A 21,141-nucleotide genomic window follows, 5' to 3' on the forward strand; every position below is an offset into this window, starting at 1 on the left:
TCATGAATGCAATTTTCAACCCTCTGTTATCAAATAACCGTCCCCCTCCATTTTATATGAGATAGTTCCCCAGAATATCATGACTCCATATTTCTGCGGGTTTTCCTCGTTTTGTTCGTATCGGTGTCCTATCGCTGCATCCATCCTTTTTATTAAACCTGCGTCAAAAGCATTTTCTACCACTTTTTTCCTAGGTATTTTCATTTTTTTCATCCTTGTTCTCAGGATTTAGCGGGATGAAATTAGCCTGGGCACAGTAGTTTTGAAGAATACTGGCTTATGAGTGTGGTGTGAGACCATGTCAATTACTGTGAACGTAGGTTTCCTAAACATTCCTGTCTCAAGCTACGTTCACAGGTGAAAGTGGCTGCCATTAGTGTACAACTGTACCGTGAGAGTATAACGCCAACGTGAAATGTTCTAGGAAAAGTTTTATGTCTACTGCTGGGTTTTATCATTTGACTGTGCCTGACGGGATAGAAGCTTTAGTGTGTGCCATACTACAGGACGATGTGTTTTATGTTTGGTAACACGTGTTTACTGCTGGGTATTTTACCTTCTGACGCCTAATGGCATAGAAGCTTCTATGTACGTTATACTACAGGACGATATAAAGATATTTATATGGTCGTTAGTAGATGTAGTACTGCGATTTATTGATTGGTTCAAATGGCTGGCTCTGAGCACTATGCGACTTAACTTCTGAGGTCATCAGTCGCCTAGAACTTTGAACTAATTAAACCTAACTAACCTAAGGACATCACACACATCCATGCCCGAGGCAGGATTCGAACCTGCGACCGTAGCGATCGCTATTGATTGGTCTCCTTGTTTTATACGAAGATCACTCCAAAAGAAATGTACACTATTTTTGTAAAAATACAATTTTCTTTCTGCATGTGTGAATGATTTACTGTGTGTAGATACATCCTTCCCGCTTGTTTTCAAACTTAGTTCAACCTGTTCCCTGAGTGGCGCTGTCACAGCATGTCTTCAAGATGGCTGCTACACTTGACGTTCGTCAGAAGCAACGTGCTGTCATAGAATTCCTGTGCTGTGAAAACGAGACAGTGGGAAACATCCACAAGAGATTGAAAAAGGTGTATGGAGATGCTACTGTCGATCGGAGTACAGTTAGTCGGTGGGCAAGCAGGTTACGTAATGAAAGCTGGCACGGCAATATTGAGGACTGTCCTCGCAGCGGCAGGCCTCGTACTGCACACACTCCAGACAATGTGCAGAGAGTTAACGAATTGGGGACTGCTGACAGACGCATCACAGTGAACGAATTGTCGCGCTACGTTGGGATAGGGGAAGGAAGTGTTTGCAGAATATTGAAAGTGTTGGCGTCAAAAAAGGTTTGTGTCAGGTGGGTTCCCAGGATGTTGACAGCAGCTCACAAAGAAACAAGAAAAACGGTATGCAACGAACTTTTGGAACAGTATGAGAATGGTGGAGATGAATTTCTTGGAAGAATTGTGACAGATGATGAAACATGGCTCCATCATTTTTCACCAGAGACGAAGAGGCAATCAGTGGAGTGGCATCATGCAAATTCACCCAAGAAAAACAAATTCAAAACCACACCTTCTGCTCGAAAAGTTATGGATACGACGTTTCTCGATTCCAAAGGAGTCGTGCTTGTGGACATCATGAAGTGGAACCACCATAAATTCTGATGCATATGTGATGACACTGAAGAAACTTCAAGCTCGACTGAGTCCGACCACATCGGCAAAAGCAGGATGTTTTGCTGTTGCACGGCAATGCATGGCCACATATCAGTCAAAAAACCATGGAAGCGATCACAAACTCGGATGGACAACACTGAAACACCTGCCCTACAGTCCTGACCTGGCTCCATGTGACTATCATCTCTTTGGAAAACTTAAAGACTCTCTTCGTGGAACAAGGTTTGAAGATGATGACTCCCTTGTGCACGCTGCCAAGCTGTGGCTCCAACAGGTTAGTCCAGAATTTTACTGTGCGGGTATACAGGTGCTGGTTCCAAGATGGCGTAAGGCAGTTGAGAGGGATGGAAATTATGTGGAGAAATGAAAATATTGTTCCTAAAGGATATATCTACACACTGTAAAACTTTCAAACGTGTAGAATAAAAGATGGATTAAAAAAAAAAAGTAGTGTGCATTTCTTTTGGAGTGACCCTCGTAGCCTTCGATATTGGGATAACATATCCCCAAAGCATGTTGTAACGATATTACTCATTTGACAACCAGTGGCAGAACATTTTCAGTACCGATTGATGATCCACCTGTATTAGGGCTTCACAACTGATAACTGATATTGATTTTCTGTGTAGTGTTACCATCCCCCCCTTCAGGTTTGTGTCTGCACTGCGTTGCCACTGATTTTTAAGGCGTGAGGCATGTTGCGAACGGTGTGTGTGTGTGTGTGTGTGTGTGTGTGTGTGTGTGTGTGTGTAACTGTGAAGCTGTGTGTAGAGGGATAGAGGGATGGCGACTCGTTTACTCATTCCTCAATTTGCAGATGCTCAAAGCCTGGGAGGAGTGGGCGGCGGGGGGGGGGGGGGGGGGGGGAGGGGGGAGGCAGTGCCTATTGCCTACCACATTTCTGTGATCTGCCATCCCTCACATTTCTACTGCGTTGCCTGTCTTCTCTGTGTTACAGCTGTTACACCTCCAGAAGATAATTTATACCTGAATACGGCTCTACCGCTCTTAAATGTGCCACACACATTTACTATTTTATCATGATCCACTTGCTTTACTAATAAACATTAATTTTATACCCTTAAAAGACTATCTGCGGTTTTTCAGCCCCTTCCGTAGGACAAATTACCAATCCTAGAGGAAAAAAAAGAAAAGAAAAAACGAACGGGACATTTTCTGTTGGAAATTTAAGGCACTTTATTTTTGTACTGGAATACTTTTTCTCTAGAGGCCGTGGTTTTCGAATTACTCATGAAAAACGTAAAAAAGTGACTTTGAAACAACCCTACCCTCGCCTCTCCGCCGACTCTTCTCCCCATCCCCCGACAACCACCGCCCGCCCTTCTCCCATCAAAGCGCCCACCCCCTCCCGGTCATGAATTTTTAGTGTGTTGTTTCTCGGCGCTCCCTCCTAGCGACTACACGGATTCTATCCCCTATTTCTCCTTCGTCAGTATTCGGGGACAGCGCAGCGTGCGTAGTTCGTTGCTCGCTCACTGGCAGCGGCGGCGCTGCTGCGCGCTACGCACCTGCATGCGGTGTGCGACTAGCTCGGCAATGTGGCGGCGATCTTCCTCCTGCGAGTCGCCCATCAGTGACAGCGCGCTGTCGTTCACCTCGATGATGAACTCGCGGCCGTCCTTGGCCACAATGATCTCCAGCGCGCAGATGTCCAGCCCGCCGAACAGCTCAGACACCTCGTCCACCCACATGCGGTACCGGTCTGTCATCTGGATCTGCTCCAGCATCGCCGAGCCCGTGTTCGTCTTCCAGTTGCCGGATATGCTCTTGCGCCTGTCAGAACGAGAGACAACTTCTAAGTAGGCTGTTTAGGTTTTTATATTGGTAACGCCACATAGCGTTCTGTATGAAAATCACTGACTGTGCTGTGTGCAGTCTGTGGCTGGTTTGCATTGTTGGAATTCTCTATTGTTGTGTTGGGCAGCTGGATGTGAACAGCACGTAGTGTTGCGCAGCTGGAGGTGAGCCGCCAGCAGTGGTGGATGTGGGGAGTGAGATGGCGGAGTTTTGAGAGCGGATGATCTGGACGTGTGTCCATCAGAGAGAGTAAATTTGTAAGACTGGATGTCATGAACTGATATATATATATATATATATATATATATATATATATATATATATATATTATGACTTTTGAACACTATGAAGGTAAATACATTGTTTGTTCTTTGTCAAAATCTTTCATTTGCTAACTATGCCTACCAGTAGTTAGTGCCTTCAGTAGTTAGAATCTTTTATTTAGCTGGCAGTATTGGCTCTCGCTGTATTGCAGTAGTTGCAGTAACGAAGATTTTTGTGAGGTAAGTGATTCGTGAAAGGTATAGGTTAATGTTAGTCAGGGCCATTCTTTTGTAGGGATTATTGAAAGTCAGATTGCGTTGCGCTAAAAATAGTGTGTGTCAGTTTAGTGTTGATCAGGATAAGTAAAGAGAGGGTCTGAGTATGTTCAGTTTTGCTCAGCTATTTGAAAATCAAATAACGTAGAGGTTTATCATTAATTTTTCTAAAGGGACGTTTCAAACTTTATCTTTCTGACGCAGGCTTAAATCAGACAAATAAAGGCATACATTTGTAAGGTATGGCCGTAGTCCATGAAACTCTTCTATCTCTGATGTTTCATCCAAAGCCACGTTGGACATCTTCGGAGGTGCTCCTGGTTGCCTTGCCGACTGTCAGCAAGACAACCAGGAGCACCTCTGAAGATGTCCAACATAGCTTTGGACGAAACGTCAGGGATAGAAGAGGTCCATGGACCACGGTCATACAACCCGAAAGACTTCTCGGCAGCTGAAACATCCGGTCGTGAAAGCCTTCATTGTATACATCTGTAATATTTTTGACTTTGCAGCCATCGTATTCAGGTACAAGAAGCTCTTCTTAGAGCAGTTGAGAAGGCAGCAGTGGCAAGATGATGTAATGTGGTGTGAGGTTCAGGTGAAAGATGAGCTATTCGGTACATATACCGTGAGAAAGACCGCCTAAATTGTGGTCCTTCTGCGCGATTGGTTGCTGCGTTCGGAAGTTTTGCGCCAAAATGCCAATCTTCTGTTAATATTAGACAAACAAAACAGCGTATTTACTTGCATTTCAAATTAAAACCTCTCAATAGCGTGCTATCATTCCATTATTTTACAAGTATTAATAACCATCAGAATAATAAACAACGGCCAAACGAAAAGGCAGACGAAGCACTTCGGTGATCTTCGGCTCGCGCACAACTTGGAAGGCGCGCGAAGTGGTTCGGCTGTAAGATTATATGTGGTTCGGCAGTTTCTGAGGACAGACATGTTGTCTGCCGCGGTCAGCATCAGGTTAAGAATGGTTCAAATGGCTCTGAGCACTATGGGACTTAACATCTGAAGTCATCAGCACCTTAGAACTACTTAAACCTAACAAACCTAAGGACATCACACACATCCATACCTGAGGCAGGATTCGAAACTGCGACCATAGCAGTCGCTCGGTTCCGGACTAAAGGGCCTAGAACCGCTCGGCCACAGCGGCCGGCCATCAGGTTAAGACTTTATTAGCAATGTATGGTCATAAGGACACGTAGTTAAGAATAGTGTGATGGTAATTACGGAAATACACAGTTCATTAATTTCTTGAAGAGTGGGAATTATTTGTGACTCTGAAGTGGAATGTAATTGTGCAGTTTCTCGTAGCAATAAAAAGCGAGTGGCATCCGATATAAAAAAAAACTGATTGAAAATTTAATTATTCTCATAATATCAATCCCTCGCTAAGAGCTCCTTACTGCCTCAAGATAACGAATTCACGACCTACGCGCTCTTTTCTGCGCAAGGACAACAATTATAGAAAACTGCAGGTTGGTGAACGTTTATTAGACCTTATGTATTACACTCAGGGCGGTGGAAACAAATAGGTACCTCGCGTGTACTGCAATCGTAGTACAAATGAGAGCAGTGACACGTCATCTGTGGTAACACAGAGGAGGTATAAAAGGAGAGAAATTTTCAAGAGAAGAGGGTTATCAGACGGACGTATAAGTACGTCCCTCTCTCACCTCTCTCTCTTTCAACTTGCCGTATGTTTCCTGACTTCGCTGGACAAAATATTACTAGTCACCCCCTGTAAGGAGCCATGTTCGGATCCAGAGAGAGGGCCTTGTTCCCATGCGAAGACCAATTTACTAATTTATTTTTTCTGTTTCCAAACTTTTTGGCTAACTGACGGAGAATAATATCGAACTAAAACTAAGAGTCTTGATAACAGCAAGGAATCCCACTTTTTAGTTGCTTGCTTGAGGGTTAACCCGCCGGAGATGGGCTTTTTGCCAGAATGCGTGCAGAAAACTGAGCTGTGGTCCGCTCGAGTCGATCTTTTGACATCGAAGATCTTTCCTTAGGACTCAACGCGCTGTCTGTCGCTGACTGTTTGAGGGCAGTGAGGTGGTCGGAAGAAACCAAAACGCCTGCCGCGACTGTGCAAGGGAGAGTACGCGGTCGTCCAGTATTGTACTCTCAGAGTCAGGGGGCGAGTGGATCGAAACGGCGACACATGGATGGCCAGCAGTCGCTTAATATGGGTCAATCAAATTCGGCTAGGAAGTTCCAGAAAGGAAATTTTCTGCCGAAGACGCTCCTGAGGGCCTTGGAGGCAATCCTTTAGATTGTATAAGGACGCTGTCAAACGAGAGGCCTAGAACAACACCGGTGAAAGTGTGCCACCACCATCACGTCTGGTGACGGTTTCTGTTTAAAGCTCATAAAGGTGTTGGCCAGTGATTCCTGGTTAACCTCCCGTCGTGCTCGCATTATGGTGACGTTATTTACTGATGTTAGCGCTTGCTGATCAGCTCCGCGTGTCTGTGAGCCGTTCGGATTAGTGGTTAACTTGAAGCAAACTTGAGCTGCGTCTATCGACGCTAAACTCACATTTCTTTGGCAACGAGCTGCCACCCTTTGACGTACATTGAAATTTTTGTCCGGGTCTGACATGAGTTGTGCTTGGTTGTACCGGGTAGTTATAACTAAACTTTCCCTATTTAACGCGTTATAACACGGAAACTAACTACCGTATGAGTACCCAACTTGGTAGCATTCATGTCAAGGACACGGGGAAGAGTAATAATGCAGAATATATACAATTGAAACACTTTTAATCTGCTGCTACGGTACATCATACCATTACATACCGGTACCATTACTGCTACCAAAGGGGCTCAATATGGTGGCCATCGGTGTCCAGAAGAGCCTGAAAGCGCAGGATTGCATTCTGCACAGCAGAACGAAGCCTGTCCGTAGGTATGCTGGCTACCTCTCTTGATATGCTGCGCTTCAGATTAGCACATGTGTGAACGTTCCTCTGGTAGACCCTGCCATTCATGTAGCCCCACAACCAGAAATCACAGGGAGTGAGATCAGGTGATTGTGCCGGCCAAGCATTTGGAAACGATTGGCTGATAATTCGATCGTTTCCAAATGTGTTTCGGAGAAGCAGGTGAACTTCGCGAGCGATGTGCGATAGGGCCCCATCTTGCATGAAAACTGTTGGGTTGAATGTGTCTCTCTCCTGCTGGCGAAGCACATCACAGTGACGCTGGATAGTCATACTGCACTTCCTTGGTCCTTGAGCGCCAACCTGTCCAAAACAGAATGGGTCAATGATGAAGCCACACCATACGGTGACATGTTCACCATACAGAGGAACTTCATGCACAGTGACTGGAGCTGAAGATCCCCACACTAGGCACTTCTTTGTGTTCACCTCAGCCGTCAGAGAAAAATGAGCTTCGCGTGTCCTCCAGGACCAGCCCTCGTCAACTTCAATCCTCGCGAGAAAGTGGAGAGCGAAGTCAACACGTCGTTGTGCGTCCTGTGGTGCAAACTGCTGTAGGATATATATCTTGTACGGACACCATTTGAGAAAGACGCGAAGCACCTTCCGTACAGTGGATCACGGGATGTTCAACTGTCGTGACACAGCACGCACACTGCCTGACGATCGGGAATTGCGCGCAGCGTTGTCTGCCATAGCAATGGCGATTTCATTAACCACCTGTGGTGCAACCGGTCGTCGACCACTTTCCGGAGCGACGCCCAGTTCTCCAGTTTATTCGAACTACTTCATCATCTTCCGCACAGCAGTTGGAGAAAGAGGACCCTTCCGTAATCCTTTCAGCCGGCAATATTCTAGAAGTGCAGCTGCAGCATTACTGTTGTTTTGATAATAGAGCTTTGCCAATAATTCCCTGTTCCTTTTGCCCACCCTCATGTTGACACGTCAACAAGTGCGCTGCGAATGGTCAGGTGTGTGGCACTATGAGTCATGATGACTGATCACGGCACCCGGTGGCCGGAACTGGACTGTGGCGCTGTGACACATTGAAATCATGTACCCCATACTCTGGACATTAATGCTACCAAGAACCTTCAACATTGCAGCGCGTCGGCTGCAGTGTATAGCGGGTCGTGGCCCATCGAACATAAGCCGGTGTGAGGTGGAGGTTACACCATTAAGTTAAGTAACGGTTTAGATTTTGTACATATGTACTGTTTGTGTTTCACCTTTTTCGTTTATAAATGTATAGCCATGGTGTTCTTTTAATCATTGACAAAGATCTTCTTAGGCACTTGTGGGTTTTATTGTTCTGAAGAAGGTGTAGTTATCTACACCGAAACCTAGGTAAACACTAGGTGCTTTTTTCGTAGTCGAGGCGGGTTTCTAGTTTTTTAATATATTGATACTACCAAGTTTGGTACGGTAATTAGTTTCCCTATTGTAACGTGTTAAATAGGGAAAGTTTAATTATAACCACCCAGTGCTTCTTAGTTCAGAAGGTTCTAACTAAAGTGTTGTTGGAGGTTATCTTATTACATTCATTTGCTATGTTACAGAGACCGGTTCACTGTGTGTGTCTAGTTGGAATTTTGGTGTGTTGTATTACCAAGAACCGTTCACGTCACTGTTTATCACTGCCAAGCTGCCGTTCCTTTTAACTGAGGCGCGACGGCCGATGTGGCAGTGGCGAGAAGCAACTTCTGTTCTATTCTATAGAGTCTGAGTCTACCTTCGATTTTTTGTTTTCCATTTAAAATTTATTCAAATCACAGAATTTTGATCTAGTAAAACACGTATTTAACGTTGTCAGATTTCAAGTTATTATGGGTTAAGTTTCTTCCTTTTCTTATACTGACTGAATTTAACGTAGAGCTTAAGATTTGTTTTGGAATTTTATCGTATGAGATATTTCTTTTCCTTTTTGAAACTTACTACTCCAGAGTTGCTGTAACAAAATTTAAATCCTCTCACTACGCGAGGTCATCCTGCACTTCAAATTGCCGGCCGAAGTGGCCGTGCGGTTAAAGGCGCTGCAGTCTGGAACCGCAAGACCGCTACGGTCGCAGGTTCGAATCCTGCCTCGGGCATGGATGTTTGTGATGTCCTTAGGTTAGTTAGGTTTAACTAGTTCTAAGTTCTAGGGGGTTTAACTAGTTCTAAGTTCTAGGGGACTAATGACCTCAGCAGTTGAGTCCCATAGTGCTCAGAGCCATTTGAACCATTTTTTGCACTTTAAATTCAGTGCATTCAAATTAGAGACAGTTAAAGTTTGAGATAAATAATACGGATTTGAGGTATGTCTTCTCTTTAAAGATTATTTTACTAACAGTGAATTTGATTCAAAATAATAATAAAATATTTATTATCTCGTATATATATATACAGGGTGGTCCATTGATAGTGACCGGGCAAAATATCTCACGAAATGATCATCAAACGAAAAAACTACAAAGAACGAAACTCGTCTAGCTTGAATGGGGAAACCAGATGGCGCTATGGTTGGCCCGCTAGATGGCGCTGCCATAGATCAAACGGATATCAACTGCGTTGTTTTTTTTTTAATAGGAACCCCCATTTTTTATTACCTGTTCGTGTAGTACGTAAAGAAATATGAATGTTTCAGTTGGACCACATTTTTCGCTTTGTGATAGATGGAACTGTAATAGTCACGAACATATGGCTCGCAATTTTAGACGAACAGTTGGTAACAGGTAGGTTTTTTAAATTAAAATACTGAACGTAGGTACGTTTGAACATTTTATTTCGGTTGATCCAATGTGATACATGTACCTTTGTGAACTTATCATTTCTGAGAACGCATGCTGTTACAGCGTGATTACCTGTAAATACCACATTAATGCAATAAATGCTCAAAATGACGTCCGTCAACCTCAATGCATTTGGCAATACGCGTAACGACATTTTCATTTGACGCTTATTTCGTGAGATATTTGGCCCGGTCGCGATCAATGGACCACCTTGTATATACAGGGAATAGACAAAACAATGTGAACAGTGATACTAATAGGATGGTTGTGTTTGACGGTCAACAACGCAGCTAAGGAAGGCACGTGTCGCGCTGGACTGTGCGTATTGAGTACGAACTACGAACAGTGCACGGTGTTTACGAGTAGTGCATACTTCGTATTTGCATTCAGGCGCCGAGGTCGACGTGCAGCGAAAGATCTAACAGAGTTCCAAAGAGGGCAGATTGTGGGGGCTGGATCAGCTGGAGCATTAGTAACCAAGTCAGCCAACTTATTGAATGTTTCAAGAGCAACTGTTTCAACAGTCATGACAGTCTACACAAAACATGGAAAGACATAATCGTGTGAATAATGTAATAGTGCGCGCAAATCAAAACTAAATGACAGAGATCATCGTACGTTGATACAGAGGTCATCGTACGTTAATACAAATTGTGTCAAAACAACACAAAACTACGGTGGCTAAAGTGACTGCAGAGCTCACCAGCCATCTTCGAGACCCCGTGTCTATCGACACTGTCCTCCGAGAACTCCATAAAGCGGATATTCATGGTGGAGTTGCTATACCGAAACCATTAGTAACGACAACCAACGCAAAGAAGCGTAAACAAGGTGTCAGGGGCATAAATCCTAGACCGCTGATCTCTGGAAATACGTCATATGGTCCGACGAGTCAAAGTTTTCGTTGTATCCAACAATGGACCGAGTTTACGTCTGGAGAACGTCATAAAAAGCCGCAATCCTGATTGCTTGATTCCAACGGTTAAGCATGGTGGTCGAAGTGCGATGGTGTGGGCAGCCATATCATGGTATTCTGCTGGTCCCATCATTGGTCTCAAAGACTGTGTTACAGCCAACGATTATGTAAATATTTTAGGTGATCAAATGTTGTTCCCAAACAATGATGCCGTATTTCAGGACGATAACGCACCCATTCACACAGTCAGGAAAGTACAATAGAGGCATGAGGAGCATGCAACTGAACTGCAGCATCTTCCATGGCCAGCACATTCCCCGGACTTGAACATCATCGAAGCCTTGTGGGCGGCATTGGACCGCACCCTCCGGAGCAGATTTCCGCCTTCCTCGCCACCACTACAGGAGTTACAAGAGGTTCTGTTCGAAGAGTGCCATAACATTACACTGGAGACTATACCATGATCATATGCCAGTATTTCAAGAAGAATCGCAGCTGTATTACGGGAAAATGGGGGTCCAACCCCTTAGTAATAAATCATTCCCAAGTATGTACAGCTGTTCACGTTATTTTGCCTATCCCCTGTATATCGTGCGTTTCAATTTTGGTAGTGTTTAAGTGCCAAATTGCCTTGTAACACGTCTCTGGGTTGAAATAAATGTTTTGTAAATATTAGAGATTTTATCCTGGGTAGTCAGACCTTAATTCCAAGCAACCTTTGCTTTAGATTTTCTTGCCTTAATAAATCAATTAAAAGAGTCCAGAAACAGTTCCGTCAGCTAAAGGAGCCCTCACGCAGATCGACAGTACTTGCTGCTAGCGACAAATATGACATGTTCGCGAGTACAGGGAAGTCGAGTAAGGCAAGACAGAGAGGAACAGATCTCCCACTAAGTAAATAATAACAGAAAGAGTGATATTTACCAAACGTAGGCGGAAGAGAACGAAATAAACAGTACTGTCCCCATTTGCATAGCCACAGTCTACAGACCATTGTTCAGAACCGTAGTGCTAAATGAAATACTGATTGCACACATCGATTTTATATAGTATGGACTTTGAGTTAGACTTCTTCAAGTGTTATTCTGACGTCACAGAACTCCAAGGCTCGCTCACGACAGTCCCATATGCAAGACGCCTCTGGGCAGCACGTGTGTTTACCATTGCTGGCGCGATACCAATAGGTACTGACATCACAGAATAGCACAGGGTGCATTGTTCCCTAACGGAGTATGCAAGCTGCGTCTAGCCATGCAAGAATACACAGCATGGCTGACGCATGGCGCAAAATGTTTGTCCTGCTATCAATATACGTCTCAGAAACGTTAAATGTTCTCACCGCTAAAAGCCCGTGCATGCTCGCGAAAACACCATTAATCATAAAAGCATTCTAGTTGTTTGGAAAGAGAGCACTGTCTAAGCACAGACGGGAGGAAATCAGAACAATTACGTAAACAGAATTCGAAGCACTGTCTTACAGAAGAGAAAAAATGACCGGAATTTTTGGTATCCTACAGCTACAGGTCTCCAGATGTCCTAATGGCACAGTGATGGATGAGTTACGGCATCCCCACCAGAGATGGATGGTCTGCTTCAGCTTGTCTTTGAACACTTGCTTTCTCAGAACTTTCCATACATACCTTGCCTCCTTCTTGTTGAAATCAGTTTGAAGACGCTCCTACGTCCCGGCACAAAGGATGTCTTGTGAATGAATAGAGCATTATGATTGTATTTTGTACGGAACACAGTATTGCACCGACAATTAAACCCTGAAACATGCCCTACAGATCGTCAAATACGAAAGAGTCTTACTCAATTACACTGCTCTCCCACTGAGGAATGCAGCTTGAATATTAGAGAGCAAAACAGTTCTCCAACCCAGCAATATATCACTGTGTACCGTGTCGATCTACGGTCGCAGGTTCGAATCCTGCCTCGGGCATGGATGTGTGTGATGTCCTTAGGTTAGTTAGGTTTAAGTAGTTCTAAGTTCTAGGGGACTGATGACCTCAAATGTTAAGTCCAATAGTGCTCAGAGACATTTGAACCATTTGAACCGTGTCGATGTAGTAAATATACAATTCGTATCCTGCGCCATACAAAATCAGTCCTTTTACATAATTCGTACATATACCGCGAAAACAGACTGCACCGTATACACTCCTTGCAGCACTAGATATTTCACTGCGAGGTCGGCGGTCATCCAACCCCAGCGGGTGACCAGAGCGCCCTTGGTGGACCGAAGTCACTCTCAGAGCTGTTCTACAAATTCGGGCTCGTCCCCCCTCGGCACAAACATGTTACTGTTTCTGGTCCGGACCAGCTTGCTTGCTGTGTTGAACTCCAGACCTCGTGGCGAACACATTGGATGGCTGTACTGCATCAATTTGTTTAAATAAAGACTGGTGCATACAAATGCCCTTTCTTTCCTGCCATTTTCTTAGGTTCGTAGAGATAGCCCAACTGCCCTTTCTTTCCAGCCATTTTTCTTATGTTAGTAGAGGCTGCATTATCCTGATGGAATGTGAACTTCCCGCCATTTTCTGGGGGAGGGGGTTAGGTTAGTGGAGGTAGCCCAATTGACATATCTTCCTGCCAAAATTCAGGATGATGTCATTAGATGATTGTCACGACTGCCATCTTGTAAGACGTCATCGCCTCCATCTTGGATAACGATACTTTGGTATAGAAACAGCTTTGTTCCAATACTATTACAGTCTTTCCCCAAAATATTATCTATATGATCGTTCCGATTTAAGTTATTTGTAACTGTGATTCATAAATATTTAGCTGAGTTTACAGCGTTTCGATTTGTGTGATTTACCGTGTAACCGAAATTTAGAGGGTTCCTTTTAGTACTTATATGGATGATTAAACACTTTTCATTATTTAGAGTCATGTGCAACTTTTTATACCACACAGATATGTTATTGAAATCATTTTGCAATTCGTTTTGATCACGTGATGACTTTACAAGACGGTGAATGATAGCATCATCTGCGAACAATCTAAGAGGGCTGCTCAGGCTGTCCCCTAAATCGTTTATACAGATCAAGAATAGCAGGGGCCTCTAACACTTCCTTGGGAAACGCCAGATATCACTTCTATTTATTCCGTGGCTTTCCGTCAGTTATTACAGACTATGACCTTCCTGACAGGAAATCACGAATCTAGTCACACAACTGAGACGGCACTCCACTGACACGCAATTTGATTAGAAATCGCTTTTGAGGAGCGGTGTCCAAAGTCTTCTGGAAACCTAATATTATGGAATCACTTTGATGTGCCCCGTCTATAGCACTTATTACTTCGTGAGTATAAAGAGCTAGCTGTGTTTCACAAGAACGGTATTTTCTGAATTCGTGTTACCTATTTGTCAATAAATCGTTTTTTTCGAGGTAATTCAGCTCAGTCATTATAGTAATTTATAATGCTCGAGCATAGTATATGTTTCATACTGAAAATCGACACCAGTGATATGGATCTGTAATTCAGCGGATTACTCCTATTTTCTTTCTTGGGTATTTTTGTGACTTGTGCAGCTCTCCAGTCATTGGATACGCACCTTTCTATGAGCGAACGGTTGTAAATGATTGCTAAGTATGAAGCTATTGTATCAGCATGCTCTGTGAGGTCATCTGTGGCATGTTAGAACTTGGGGTAACTGCAAGTTATATTTGATGAGAAAGGAGGTACAGAGAGACAGAAATTATCGACACCAAAAGTATCCTACTTATTGGACTGTAGCAAAAATTTGTGGATGGGATCTAGGCGTCCTCCCTCAAATTTTGTAGCCTTACGATAATGGTCCATTATAAATGTACACATTCATTTGCAATGTCCTTTTTCCGTTAAGCAGTAACTTAACATACGATTGTCATTCCTGTCATTGCTGAACGTCTTGCTATACTTCAAGTCTTATACAAATTTTGAAATAGACTGATGCATCACTAACAACTCTTACGGCTCTTGGGATTGGGCAACTTCTCCCTGCAACAGGGCGCCTTCGTTATAGACTTCACTCACAGTTAATAAGCTGCGCGTGTAGCGCGCCAACAGCCGAGGTCTGCAGCAGACTGCAGGTCGAGTGGGAGGAATTTTCGGTGACTGCCGTCTTAGATTAGATTGGATTAATTATTCATTCCATAGACCCATGAAAGAGGGAATCCTCCTGGGTGTGGAACATGTCAGATAAACACATTACGAAAATGTAATTAGAAAAACCTGAGTTTCATTAATTTTAATGATCCTCAGTCAATAAACAGTAAAATTATGTACACGAATTAAATTTAAACTTCTAATATTTACAGATTTAATACTTACTTTTCATTAAAATGGTCTACTGCACTTGTTGAGAAACTCATGGATGGAATAGAAGGAATTGGCCAGCAAAAATTATTTTAAATTATGTTTAAACTGTGCCTTGTCTGAAACTAAACTCTTAATGGTTGCTGGTAACTTATTGAAAATATGCGTTGCTGAATACTGGACTCCTTTCTGGGCAAGAGTAAGTGATTTTAAATCTTTATGTATATTGTTCTTATTCCTGGTATTGATACTGTGTACTAAGCAGTTAGTTGGAAAATGAGATGTATTATTTACAACAAACTTCATTAAGGAATAAATATAGTGAGAAGCTGTGGTTAATATGTCCAATTTTTTGAATAGGTTTCGACATTATGTCTGATCTGCACCATCTTCTAGAGCCAAGTTAACTATTCCTAGAACCTTAGCACATGTTCCACTAATCTGCAGATCGTTTCTCAAATGAACATCAGGAAAAGTCTGGCTTTTACACAGGATGGCGACCGTATTGATCTCGTACACAATCTGCGAATGCAATAGTAAGGGAAGGGGCGATGGCTGCTGTACAGTGTTACCTCCTCCGCCACCTACTGTACTGTGGCATGGGAAATATTAACGTAGACGATGACAAAATATTTTTTTTATAAACTTTATTCCTCGCCTTTTATTTTTTTCAACATCTCCATTTCGAAAACTAGATGCGGCGTGTCCCTCCTAAGAGTCATCTGGCGCACTTTCTCTGGTGTTTCTGTAGATATCCGCAATTTAGTTTTTGGAATGTGTAGTTGGTGTCAGCCCAAACACTGCTCGTCATGTCTTTCACGCTCCGCCCAGAGTCGATGGAGAGCGTCAGTTTGTTTCGAGTTACAAAAAAAAATGTGTGTGAAATCTTATGGGACTTAACTGCCAAGGTCATGAGTCCCTAAACTTACACACTACTTAACCTAAACTGTCCTAAGGACAAACGCACGCACCCATGCCCGAGGGAGGACTCGAACCTCCGCTGGGACCAGCCCCACAGTCCATGACTGTAGTGCCCCAGACCGCTCTGCTAATCCCGCGCGGCATTTCGAGATACAAACAAATGATTTCCAAAGCGCAATTTTACGCACCCATTCGATAGAGCGCTCCCAGATTAGTCTAGTGCGATGTTTGTTTTATCGATATGTTTTAATGGGGACAGTAAAACACGAAATCAGTACTTTAGCAGCGATACCACTGTCTTGGCCACGCTGACTACTAACGCCATACAGCAGCGCTGATCAGTCGCTCCTGGAGCTCTGGTTATTCTTCGCGTTTTATTGTCCCTGTTAACATGTATCGACAAAACAAATATCGCACTAGAATAATTTGACACAGCTCTATCGAATGGGTACATAATATTCCGATGTAGAAATAATTTTGTTTGTAACGGTAATCAAACCGACGCCTTCGGTCGACTTCGGGCGTCGCACGAAAGTCATGATGAACAGTATTTGTTTCCAGAATGATATTTTCATTCTGCAGCGGAGTGTGTGCTGATATGAAACTTCCTTCAGTATTTGTTTGCTACACATTGCAAAAGCGACATTGCAAATATCTGCTGAAACACTGGAGACAATTGGTCTGACAGCTCTCAGGAGAGACACCCAGTACGTCCATTGGTATCTATCACCTTCTGTAAATAAACCTTGTATGTAGCAGCACTTGTGCAGGGACCAAGAAATAGAGGAAGCAAATGTTACAAAAATTACGCTCCACCACGCGCAATAAAACTGCTTGTAGAGTATAGGTGCAGTTGTACAAGGTGACAATTATTGAACTATATGAAAAAATTAAATTAGTTTAAAACTACGGCGTGCACACTTTATGCAAAATGTAAACGTCACTACAGATATTCGGATTTAGGTTATGACATGATCGATATGCCTGCCATCATTCGCGAAGATGTGGCGCAGTCGAATAGCGAAATTTTGCATGATCTGCTGAAGTGTCGTAACTTCGATGCTGTCGACGACCTCCTGAATGGCTGTTTTCAGTTTAGCAGTGGTTTTGGAGTTATTGCTGTACACCTTGTCTCTAATATAGCCCCACAAAAAGGAGTCGCATGTTTTCAGATCCGGAGAATATGGTGGCCAATCGAGGTCCATGCTAGTGGCCTCTGGATACCCGAGAGCCAGAATGCGGTCCCCGTAGTGCTCCTCCAGGACATCAAACACTCTACTGCCTCGATGAGGTCGAGCTCCGTCTTGCATGAACCACATCTTATCGAGATTAGGGTCACTTTGGGTAATGGGGATGAAATCAGCTTCCAAAACGTTAACTTACCGTTCGATAGTCAACGTGTCATCAAGAAATACGACGCCGATTATTCCGTGACTGGGCATTGTACGCCACACAGTGCCGTTGAGGGTGAAATGCGAATTCTCAGTCCCAAAATGCGCCAATTTTGCTTATTGAAGAACCCATCCAAATGAAAGTGAGCTTCGTCGTAAACCAAACCACATACCGCTTACTAATTCCCCTCATAACCCCGCGGCCAACCGTGCAGTTTGAACGTCCTAACGCAAACTCTTTAGGAGTTTTTTTTTTTAAATAATTGAAAAGCCACGATCGCTTCAATATCGTTTACTAGATGACCGGTTTCAGCACTCTGAAGGTGCCATCATCAGATCTGTGAAGGTATAACATAACAAGTTTGAGGGAGGGCTTACATGAGTTAACTATATACTTTACAGTTATTACAGAACCACATACCTGAGACGAGGATTAACATTTATAAAACCATATGGACATCATGGCACATGAGACAGACCATCCGATAAAAATCATTGTCACAATCAATAAAAAATAATAGAAAACTGCTCTCATGGACGTTCTTTCCATAAAATATAAAACTGAAGTCAGCAGATAAAACTAACACTGCTCGCCTAACACTGATCGGCACCACCACTGCCCTATTCCGCGCAGGCTTACCTGCTGTGATTCTAGCGGTTCACAACCGTCCACCAGATAGCTGTTCATAACACTTCTGTGTGCATATTCCTGAAGTCCTTATATGAATAAAGGTAAATTATAATATGTAGTTTTGTAAGACGCTAATGGATAATGTCTGTGCCTAAGATGCTTTTACTTTGTAATCGACATACTTTATAGTGAGTATAGTATGTACAGAAAATGTATGCGCAAATGTGGGCTTTGTATGGGTATGTGACAAGCAGTTATAGTAAAATTGTGTTTTAGTAGTAATGAGTGGTTATACCTTGGGAATGTGTGTGCGCTGCTTGGACAGCGCTATCTGGTGGCCGGTTGTGAGCCGCTAGAATCACAGCAGGTAAGCCTGCGCGGAATAGGGCAGTGATGGTGCCGACCGGTGTTAAGCGAGCAGTGGTAGTTTCATCCGGTGACTTCAGTTTTATATTTTATTAAAAGAACGACCATGAGAGCAGTTTTTTATTATTTTTTATTGGTTGTGGCAATGATTTTTATCAGATGGTCTGCCTCATGTGCCATGATGTCCATATCATTTTATAAATGTTAATCCACGTCTCAGGTATGTGGCTCTGTAATAATTGTAATGTATATAGTAACTCATGTAAGCCCTCCCTCAAACCTGATATGTTATACCTCCATAAATCCGATGATGGCACCTTCAGAGAGCTGAAACCGGTCATCCAGTGAGCGATATTGAAGCGATCGTGGCTTTTCGATTGTTAAAAAAAAGATGAAGAAAAACAGACTGATCGCCCCACGACACACCATGTATTCACTGCTCTTCAGGAGTTACGACGATTTTATTTCACACAATTCAATAATTGTCACCGTTAGGTGTAGAATTAGCCGGTATCAAGGTCCCGCAGACTGGGTGCGGAGAGAAACACTCACATGAAGGCCTTGTAGTTGGGCCCGATCTTCTGTACGTGGATGTCGTACTTGGAGTCTACGTAGGGCTCGACGGTGCAGTAAGTACCCGCGACGGCCACCACGCTCGCCATGTCCTGGAAGTCGCTGTTGGTGTCCACCTTGACCTTGCCCAGGCCGCCGTGGGCGTGGCCGATCTTGAAGACCACCGGGAAGCGCGTCGAGCTCAGCTGCAACACAACATCGCGCGACCAATCAGGGGGCGGTAAGGGCACAGCGGGCAGCAGCTGCCAAGCGCCACACTCGACAAAGGCTCTGGATTTTATACTAATCAGATACAACGTGTTAAAGGAGTAACGAAACCCTTCGGGAAATTGGCTAACAAAGAAACCACACGGGAACCGGATTTTTGTATTTTTTTGTATTTATGGTACGTGAACGCCAGAACTGAAATATCAGTTCACCCAAAACAGTTGCAACTCTCAAAAATTCTCGAGAAAGTCAAATTTGAAGTTTTGCGACTGTCTATAACACCCCAAACCAAGTGAAATTATTAAGATGAAACGTGTAGAATCCTCGCGTCCCACTTGGTGGTGGCGTGTTCCCTTCCCGGCTGATGCAAATTTTTAAACGACGTGGCATTTTCTGCTAGCATTTCCGTAAAGCGTAAAATACATAAAGATGGAAAAACACAATTCGTAATGTTCTTTAAAGAATCGAATTTTTGTACAGAACTGAAATATCAGTCATGCAAAACAGTTCGATGCAACTCTCAAAAATTCTCGAGGACGTCGACTTTGAAGTTTTCCAAGTGTCTTTAACACCCCAAACTAACTGAAGTTATTAGGATAAAACGTATAGCTGTGTGATAGAATGCTCGTGTGCCACATGGGGGTGCCATGTTCGATTTCCGGCTGATGCAAATTTGTAAACGAAATTGCATATTATATGAGCATTTCCATAAAGTCTAAAATACATAAAGATGGAAAAATTTAATTTGAAATGTTCTTTGAATTCAAACAATCTTTATTAACAATTTTTTGTACCTTTGTTTTCGAGTATTTGGATATTGCCAGGAAAATGATTCGCTGGTAGATACTGATTTATATAAAATTATACTATGTAAAAGTATATTTATATAAAATCTTCCACCACTATCATATTTCACCACTGTGTCAGCGAACTGCAACAGTTTCGCTTCGTCAGTGTTTCATAATAGATGACAGGAATAAACAACAGATTTACACATCAGAGCGCTTATACCATACGTGGAATCTAATATGAGCCTGCAACTCTCAAAGAACTTTCTAAGCGGTTGGGAACATTCGCACCGTCTCTACACAGATACATCAAGTACTGCAGATGGCGTCGGAAGCATATATTTCGACAAACTGACTAGTCATACAGCCCAATTCCGAGTCTGGTTCAAATGGTTCAAATGGCTCTGAGCACTATTCGACTTAACTTCTGAGGTCATCAGTCGCCTAGAACTTAGAACTAATTAAATCTAACTAACCTAAGGACATCACACACATCCATGCCCGAGGCAGGATTCGAACCTGCGACCGTAGCGGTCGCCCGGTTCCAGACTGTAGCGCCTAGAACCGCACGGCCACTCCGGCCGGCCAGTTCCGAGTCTGTTCTGAAACCTCGATACTTCAGCAGGGCTCACAGCAGTACTAGAGAGACATAAATATGCTGACAGCTTAGATAAAATAACTATTCTGACAGACTAGTGATCAACATTTCTACTCATACAGAATGATACCGTTAATATTACCAATAATTAACTGGAGTACCAAATCATAGATCGTACCGCAGCGTCGCAACAGGACTATCTCCTTGCTGTGCATAAAGGGGCACCGTGGTATAAGAAGCAATGCATCTGTCGACGCTAACTGTAAAAACTCTTGCTAAGAGTGTCATCTGCCATGGAACAAAGACGCATGAACATGTTAATTGCGCGCACCTTCTGCAAGACATGGGGCGGCAGATTAGTATATTGTGGAAGATCTTATGTAGCTATATAAAGAAGTATTACCGCATGACCGTGGCACTCCCTTGGTATGTACCACAGAAAGTGTCTCGTTACCATGTTCCGCTTCTGCTTTAACCACGGACGGTTCCAACTGCATTTCTACCTGCTACAACTGATTGACGATCCGTATGTGATTGTGGCGCAGAGGAGGACATCGACCACTTCATGTTCGGCTGCCCACCGCGGCACCGCGCAACAACAGAATTGCCGCAGTGGATGGTGCCTACCAGAATGAAGACACTACTCGCAGAGCATGAA

General features: G+C 43.4%; 1 protein-coding gene across 1 annotated transcript in view; it reads right to left on the reverse strand.

Moving 5' to 3' along the window:
- LOC124804705 (synapsin) overlaps positions 1–21,141 on the reverse strand; it is a 744,296-nt gene that overhangs the window by 72,921 nt on the left and 650,234 nt on the right. Inside the window, exons 4-5 of the mRNA XM_047264964.1 lie at positions 18,870–19,075; positions 3,221–3,485 (exon numbers count right to left, since the gene is read on the reverse strand). Coding sequence (XP_047120920.1) covers positions 3,221–3,485; positions 18,870–19,075 — 471 coding nt within the window. The remainder of the gene's footprint in view (positions 1–3,220; positions 3,486–18,869; positions 19,076–21,141) is intronic.

This window comes from Schistocerca piceifrons, chromosome 7 (genome assembly GCF_021461385.2).
Source record: "Schistocerca piceifrons isolate TAMUIC-IGC-003096 chromosome 7, iqSchPice1.1, whole genome shotgun sequence".
In the NCBI taxonomy this organism is placed as follows: domain Eukaryota; kingdom Metazoa; phylum Arthropoda; class Insecta; order Orthoptera; family Acrididae; genus Schistocerca; species Schistocerca piceifrons.